This window comes from Tachyglossus aculeatus, chromosome 1 (genome assembly GCF_015852505.1).
Source record: "Tachyglossus aculeatus isolate mTacAcu1 chromosome 1, mTacAcu1.pri, whole genome shotgun sequence".
NCBI lineage: Eukaryota > Metazoa > Chordata > Mammalia > Monotremata > Tachyglossidae > Tachyglossus > Tachyglossus aculeatus.
Genome location: NC_052066.1, coordinates 78,419,600 through 78,428,678, shown reverse-complemented (window position 1 = coordinate 78,428,678; position 9,079 = coordinate 78,419,600). Strand labels below are relative to the sequence as shown.

At 41.1% G+C, this 9,079-nt stretch overlaps 1 protein-coding gene across 1 annotated transcript in view; it reads right to left on the bottom strand.

Moving 5' to 3' along the window:
- Nucleotides 1–204: 204 nt before the first annotated feature.
- KLHL24 (kelch like family member 24) overlaps nt 205–9,079 on the bottom strand; it is a 93,472-nt gene continuing 84,597 nt past the window's right edge. Inside the window, exon 7 of the mRNA XM_038769369.1 lies at nt 205–2,130. Coding sequence (XP_038625297.1) covers nt 1,930–2,130 — 201 coding nt within the window. The 3' untranslated portion in view covers nt 205–1,929. The remainder of the gene's footprint in view (nt 2,131–9,079) is intronic.

Below are 9,079 nucleotides of genomic sequence, written 5' to 3'. Positions count from 1 at the left end.
GATTTTAGGGGCTTAGTGGAAAGAGCATGGGCTTGGGAGTCAGAGGACATGGGTTCTAATTCCGGTTCTGCCACTCGCCTGCTGTGTGACCTTGGGCAAACTGCTTAACTTCTCTGTGCCTCAGTTACCTCATCTGTAAAACGGGGATTAAACTTGTGAGCCCCGCCATGAGACAACCTGATTACCTTGTATCTACCCCAGCGCTTAGAACAGTGCTCAGCAGATAGTAAGCGCTTAACAAATACCAAAATTATTATTATGTTAATTATTATTATTTTGATTTACCTGAAACACTATCTTAAATGTCCCAAATATTGTTTTCCACCTGAACAGGGTTTAACTGCAAATATTAATTTTTTCTTAAGGCTATTAGTCACAAGGACTAGTGTAGCTGTTCAAAACACGGCTTGGACAACAGAAACTCCAAAAAGGGCTAACATTACATTTTTGATTTTATTGTGGAAGTTTCCTCTGATCTAAAAATAATGTGATTCTCTTTGTATTGCCAAATACACACAGAATCAATTCTACCTAAGGTTTATCAAAAGGTTTCATGTTTTCTTTGAAAACTGAAGTCTGGTTGTTTTGCTAAAATAACTGATGCTTTTAAAATAGTGTCATTATCTTGGGTTTCCCATAAAAACAGTGACCTAGCTCTGTAATATTCCATATTACAACAATTCCAGAAAGGTGACGGCAGATTGGTAAGAGAAGCGGAAGACCTTAAGCAGCAATTTTCTGAAAACGGAACCGGTCGAGATTCAGGACACCTGGAAGGTTTCTAAGCCTTATTTACCTGCATCAAAAAATATGCACGATACACCAAGACTCATTATAAATGCTCAAATGGGCACACAGACACATCGCCCACATTCATTTCCTCCCTAACTACCCAGACTTCTTTGAAACCCAAGTCGGAAAGATCTGAGAGACAATTTGTTCTTTGAAAGGATGCAGTTGATCCTGGCATTTTGCAAAACGGTTAAAAAAAACAAGAACTGCCTACATATACCTTTGACTATTAAACAGCATTGTTTCCATCCGCTTTCTGATAAGGTTAAAACAGAACCCTTACTCCCTAGCTGTATCCGCTCTGCGTTTGAATTTTGAAAAGGCGGCTTTTAGTGACCACTTGTCAGATGAGGGATCTAGGGGACAGGTTCAAGAAAATGAGAACCAAAACATAACAACTGGTCGAGAGGTGAAAGGCATACTATTCAAGAGTCTCATATGTTGATTTCCACTGGAATTAATCTGTGGTTTCAGAGCACTGTTTTGGAGATTCCACAAAAAAGCTTCAAGAAACAACAGGTGTACAGAAGTGACCAATGAAGTACAGAAGAGCTACTGTGCCATTTCCAAGTTCTCACGTTGGTAGGACATCATCCCTCAATAATCATCATAGTCAATTTAAAAATCTGTTTTCTTATTATGAATTAATTAAGGTTCTAACAGGGGTTAATGCCAATTAGAAATGGGCAAATCATATGTAACTTCCAGCTAGAATGAATATTTTGTGTTTTAATCACATCTAGGTGCATAGATGTTTGGAGAGTACGCATATTTATATTTTAAAGGATTCTACACTAATAACTGAAAATAAGTATCTATCACATCTTACCCTGTATAGGTGCCTACAGATTCTTGTGAAAGTACCCTTCCAAAATGCCAAGGACTTTGATTTTACAAAAAGGGGACACACTTATCAAGTGAGCATACTATCAAATTAGAAAATAGAATTTCAGTTACTGGAAAGGTTTGGGGGTGCCTTTTTCTATTTACAATTTGCAACGAAGTTTGTTTTTCAAAGCAGTATAGGAGCATTTTTGCACGTGACACTTTAAGGAAAACGTCAGTTTCTCTTTACAGAGCTCTTGAGAATGCCATCTTGAATTGAGCGTTCTTATTATTTGGTGAGGGCTCCTTTCTTTACAGCTTAAAGCATTTTTCATTGAACCTATGAATAGTTACACAGCCATGATATGACACAGGCCTGGGCATCGCTGCTACTCCCGTGATGATACTAGTTGCGGGATCGTAACAGAGAATGGTGTCGGTTGCTTCTCCATTTTCTCTTCTTCCACCCAGGATGTAGATTTTGCCATTACACACAGACATGCCGCAGTTTTCCTGTTTAATCAGATGAGTGAAGAAATATTGAATGACTATTAGAAACGAAATGGATAGAAGTTTTTTAAAATTACTTTATAAAATCCAGAACCCAGATGAAGATCACAGAGACAGTTCTCAGTTATAAATCTGTTTTCAACCACTCAAACACTTTGGGGAAATTGCTATCTGGGTCAAAGACTTGTTGGGATTTTTGTGTTTTGCAATGATACAGGGGGCATAGACAGCAGTATTTTCTAGGGGTCAAAGTAATGATTTCAGAGTCAAATTCACAGGGTCTTATAGTCATTACATTTTCCAAATCACCCTGGGGTAAATCATTCTGAGTTGAACACAAATTTAAAATTACCATTGCACGCTGAAAGAAAGGAACATACTACAAGGAGAAACAAAGATGACTGATTTTAAACAATCATCAGCACTACTACTACCACTCCGTTTCAAGATTGAGGTCACTTCATTCTCAAGAAATTCGATTTCTGCAAATAATCCCTCTTGGATTCACTTTTCTCATCATTAAAAGGGGATCATATTGCTCAGTATGGCCCTCACAAGGTTTTTCTGAGGATTAATACAGACTACAGATCCTGCTGAGTAAATTACTACTTGGGTGTTAGAAACTGTGAGAGGACATTAACCTTCTGGGTTCAATCTGGTATTCATTCAATCGTATTTATTGAGCACTTACTATGTGCAGAACACTGTACTAAGTGCTTGGGTATACTAGCGTCAGTTTCCCCACTGTGCCCTGATTTCGTCTGTCTGGCCACGGACCCCTTTCCCACTTCCTCCCCCTCCATATATGCCAGATCACCATTCTCCCCACCTTCAAAGCCTCATTAAAGTCACATGTCCCCCTAATTAGGCCCTCTTTTCCTTGGCTCCCTCTCCCTTTTCTGTTGCTCATGATGATGATGATGATGATGATGATGGCATTTGTTAAGTGCTTACTATGTGCAAGGCACTATTCAGTTATTCATTAATTCAATCGTATTTCATTCATTCATTCAATCATATTTATTGAGTGCTTACTGTGTGCAGGGCACTGTACTAAGTGCTTGGGAAGTACAAGTTTGCAACATATAGAGATGGTCCCTACCCAACAGCAGGCTCACAGTCTAGAAAGGGGAGACAGACAACAAAAGAAAACATATAAACCAAATAAAATAAATAGAATAAATATGTACAAGTAAAACAGAGTAATAAATATGTACAAACACATATACATATGTACAGGTGCTGTGGGGAGGGGAAGGAGGTAAGGCGGGGGGGATAGGGAGGGGGAGTAGGGGGAGAGGAAGGAGGGGGCTCAGTCTGGGAAGGCCTAAGCTTCTAAGCGCTGGGGGAATACAAGGTGATCAGGTTGTCCCACGTGGGGCTCATAGTCTTAATCCCCATTTTACAGAAGAGGTAACTGAGGCACAGAGAAGTTAAGTGACTTGCCCAAAGTCACACAGCTGACAAGTGGCAGAGCAGGGATTAGAACCCACGACCTCTGGCTCCCAAGCCCATGCCCTTTCCACTGAGCCTTACTACTTATGCAATTGGATCAGAGACCCTTGGGTGTTTGCTATTTGCCTCACCCTCAACCCCGAAGCAGTTACACAGATATCTTTATACTATATATTATAAATTATTTATTTATATTATTGTCTGTCTCCCCTTCTAGACTGTAAGCTCGTTGTGGGCAGGGAACATATCTGCCAACTCAGTCGTATTGTACTCTCCCAAGTGCTTAGCACAGTGCTCAGCACATAGTAAGTACTCAGTGAATACCAACGGCGATGATGACAATTCATACAATCGTATTTATTGAGCGCTTACTGTGCGCAGAGATGACTAGTAAGAAACATTAATGGCATTTCATTCATTCATTCATTCAATCGTAGTTATTGAGCGCTTACTGTGTGCAGAGCACTGTACTAAGCGCTTGGGAAGTACAAGTTGGCAACATATAGAGGCGGTCCCTACCCAACATCGGGCTCACAGTCTAGAAGGGGGAGACAGACAACAAAACAAAACATATTAACAAAATAAAATGAATAGAATAAATATGTACAAATAAAATAATAAATAGAGTAATAAATACATACAAACATATATACATATATACAGGTGCTGTGGGGAGGGGAAGGAGGTAAGGCGGGGGGGATGGGGAAGGGGGAGGAGGGGGAGAGGAAGGAGGGGGCTCAGTCTGGGAAGGCCTCCTTCCCATATTAACCATTGGTTAATATGTGGTATCCCTGCAACCTGAAAAGGTCACTGTACTCTTGGAAGTTCCTATTCCTAAGTAATAATAATGAAAATATTAACAACTGTGGTGTTTGTGAAGAACTTACTATGTGCCAAGCACTGTATTAAGCAACGGGACAGATATAATTTAGGTTGGACACCATCCTTGTCCCTCATGGGACTAAACACGAGGGAGAACAGGTATTGAATCCCCATTTTACAGTTGAGGAAATTGAGGCACAAAGAAGTTAAGTGACTCACCCCCCCCAAGGTCACACAGCAGACAAGTGGGGGAGCTGGGATTAGAACTCGGAAACTCTGACTTCCAAGCCCTGCTCTTTCCACTTGGTCAAACTGCTTCTCTAGAAGTATTTACTGGACCACTGATAACCAATACATCACTATGCATTATCATCCAACAATTTAGAGTAGGTAATTATTTAATTACAGGAAAACACCCCTTCCCCATTTTTCCTCTAAAGCACAGTAACTTGCTTCTCTGAAGTCTAAAAGTTTTAACATAGTGAAAGAAAAATTCTTTTTTAGGCAATATCAAAGTCTTGAATTACATTATTGCACTGTCGATTTGGTCTTGTAATAAAACCCCAGAATTAATGGGGTTAATTACAATAATGACTAAAACTCCATTAAACATATGTAAGACTCTGAGGTCAACTTCACTTCAGAAGACATTTGCAATCAAAATGGAAGAGTTTGGTGCCAATAACAGCAGTTAATTAAGCAAAACAACCAAAACTCAAGTAGCCTTGCTAATAACAGCCACTTAACCATAGTAAGTAATGGTTTATAACTCAGAGGTAGTAAAGAAGATTGACTGCATTTGTTTTTCTAATCAAAAGCCCTTGGAAAAATAGGTGTATGACTTGTCAGAGTGGTAACATTTATTTGGGCAGGTTGTTACATATTTTATAACTACTTGCAAGACTAAAATAAATATGAAAGCACCTAAAACAAATATGAAAGCACTTTTCAAATCTAAACACAAGGTAAAAAATACTTCGTCTTTTATTCTTGTATTTTTAGGATTAAAATAATCCAAACAAAGGTGGAATCAGATTTCTCTTCCTCTGAACTTGGATCTGTGTGTGATCTTTTGGTATTTGATATTTGCCCCACCCTTGGTCCCACAGCACTTATGTACATATCTTTAAATTTACATTATTTATTTATATAAATGTCTGTCTCTCCCTCTATGCTGTAAGCTTGTCTGCTAATTCTGTTGTACTATATTGTCCCAAGAATTTAATACAATGCTCTGCACATAGTAAGTGCTCTATAAATACCACTGATTGATTGACTGATTGATTAAAACACTATCCTAATCTTCAGTGCTGTTTCATATTAGCTGGTCTACACATTGCATTTGGTTCTTTTACTAAAAAAAAAACAGTGATTCTCAAATTATGGAGTGTTTATCTTTCTAAGGACTCCTGGGTAGAAGGGCAGTCAGTGTTTTATTGAGAATCGGTGGCAATTTCCCTGGGCTTGCTACTAATTTGCAGCCGAACCCTGGCAGGATTTGCAGCTGAATTCAGTATAGCAGAACTAGAGAATCCCGGCTATATGTTCAGGGGTCTGTTCTAGTCATTCAGCAGGGAACATGTCACTTTGTTATTCTGGGCTTCACAAGTGCCTAGTACAGTGCACTGCATTCATATTATAGAAGCAGCGTGGCTCAGTGGAAAGAGCACGGGCTTTGGAGACAGAGGTCATGGGTTCGAATCCCGGCCCCGCCACTTGTCAGCTGTGTGACTTTGGGCAAGTCATCATCATCATCATCATCATCAATCGTATTTATTGAGCGCTTACTATGTGCACAGCACTGTACTAAGCGCTTGGGAAGTACAAATTGGCAACACATAGAGACAGTCCCTACCCAACAGTGGGCTCACAGTCTAAAAGGGGGAGACAGAGAACAAAACCAAACATACTAACAAAATAAAATAAATAGGATAGATATGTAAAGTAAAATAAATAAATAAATAAATAGAGTAATAAATATGTACAACCATATATACATATATACAGGTGCTGTGGGGAAGGGCAAGTCACTTCACTTCTCTGAGCCTCAGTTCCCTCATTTGTAAAATGGGGATGAAGATTGTGAGCCCCACGTGGGACAACCTGATCACCTGGTATCCCCCCCCCCACAGCGCTTAGAACAGTGCTTGGCACATAGTAAGCGCTTAATAAATGCCATTATTATTATTATTATAAAGAACAATCATAACGATAATTGTGGTATTTGCTAAGCACTTACTAGGAGCTAAGCACTGGGAGAGATACAAGTCCCTGTCCCACTGAGGCTCCCAATCTAAGAGGGAGAAAAGATATTTAAGCCCCATTTTACAAATGAGGAAGCTGGAACAGAGAGAAATCAAGTGACTTGTCTAAGGTCACGAAGCAGGCAAGTTACGGAAGCAGGATTAAACCCAGGTCCTCTGACTCTCAGGCTCATGCTCTGTCCAATAGGCCAAGATGCTTCCCACAAAGGGAGTGCTCAGTAAATACTGCCGTTAGCACTCCTCCTCCTATTACTACTACTAGGGGTACTACTGCTCCTACTTCAACATTTGAACTGCATTTGGTTACATTCTCAGCTTCAATCATTTGGTTACTGCACTGCTGTGCTTTCATTAATTATTAAAATGGGTAAGTGGAGAGTGCTGGTTGGGGGAGGAAAGCTAACTAGGCTCATCTAATCAGATCCTGTGGCCATGGGCTGGAGGTTCAGTGTCCATGTCCAGCACCTTCTCTTGGGTCAGAGGGCGAGAACGGGGAGAAAGAGAGAATGGACAGACTCACTCAAGAGGGGACAGGGAGGAAGGGAGAGGACTCCTGGGGAGACAAAAAGGGTGAGAAATAATCACTCAATCAATGGTACTTATTGAGCATTTACTGTGTGTAGAGCCCTGGACGTAATGTTTGGGAGACTACCATAGAATTGGGAGAATTGATCTCTGCTCAAAAGATGCTTACTGTTTAGAAGGGGAGACAAGACACTGAAATAAATACAGATAGGAGAAAGGGCAGGGTATAAAGATATGGAAATAATATTAATACTACTACTAATAATAATTGTGGTGTTTGCTATTATTATTATTCTATTATTATAATTGTTAAGTGCTTACTATATGCCAGGCACTGTCCAGCACTTAGAACAGTGCTTTGCACATAGTAAGCGCTTAACAAATGCCATCATTATTATTATTATTACTAAGGTCTGGGGTAGATGCAAGCTAATCAGGTTGGACACAGTCCCTGTCCCACGTGGGGGCGCACAATCTTAATCCCTATTTCATAGATGAGGAGAAGTGAAGTGACTTACCCAAGGTTACACAGCAGCCAAGTGGCAGAGTGGAGAGTAGAACCCAGGTCCTTCTCACTCCCAGGCCTGTGTTCTATCCTTTAGGTTAAGCAGCACTATACTAAGCACTGGGGTAGATACAAGATCAACAGAGCCCACATGAGGCTCACAGTCTAAGCAGGAGGGAGAACAGGGATGGAATCCCTATTTTGCAGATGAGGGAACTAAAGCACAGATAAATTAAGTGTCTTGCCCAAAGTCACACAGCACGTAAGTGGCAGAGCCAGGATTAGAACCCAGGTCCTCTGATCCCAGGCCCGTGCGCTTTCCATTAGGCCACGCTGCTGTAGGACTAAGGGAGGGGTGAATATCAAGTGCTTAGGAGGGTACAAATCCACGTACGGTGGCAGTGTAGAAGGGAACGTGAGTAGGAGAAAGGAGAGCTTAGTTGGAGAAGCCCCCTTGGAAGAGATGTAATTTTGGTAGGGATTTGAAGGTGGGGAGAGTGGTAGTGTGTTGTATAAGAAGGGGACGGAAATGCCAGGCCAGAGGGAGGATGCAGGAAAGGGATCAGTGGTGAGACAGACAAGTCCAAGGTGCAATGCACAGGTTGGCTTTGGAGGAATTAAGTGTGCGTGCTGGGTTGTAGTAGGAGGTCAGTGTGGTAAGGACAGAAAGGGAGAACAGGTTGGGTGCTTTAAAGCCACTGGTTAGGGGTTTCTGTTTGATGTAGAAGTGGATGGAGGTTTTTGAGTAGTGGGGAGATAAAAGCTGAACTTTTTTTAGGAAAGCGATCCAGTTAGCAGAGTGCAGTATGGATGGGAGTTGGGAGAGACAGGATGCAGAGATGTCAATGAGGAGGTAAATGCAGTAGTCAAGATGGGATAGGATAACTGTTTGGATCAGGGTGGTAACAGTGTGGATGGAGAGTAAAGGGTGGAATTACAGAGATACTGTGACGGTAGAACCGACAGGTAAAATCAGTCATTCATTTTATTCAATCGTATTTATTGAGCGCCTACTGTGTGCAGAGCACTGTACTAAGCACTTGTGAAGTACAAGTTGGCAGCACATAGAGACGGTCCCTACCCAACAATGGGCTCACAGTCTGGAAGTCAATCCGGAGATGGACTGTATATTTGTGCTGAATGAGAGCGATGAGTGGGGGATATTGCCAAGGTTACAGGCTTGAGAGACAGGGAGACTAGTGCTATCCTGATGATTATGATATTCGTTAAGTGCTTACTATGTGCCAAGCACTGTTCTAAGTACTGGGGTAGATACAAGGTAATCAGGTTGTCCCACGTGGGGCTCACAGTCTTAATCCCCATTTTAGAAATGACATAACTGAGGCACAGAGAAGTTAAGTGACTTGCCCAAAGTCACACA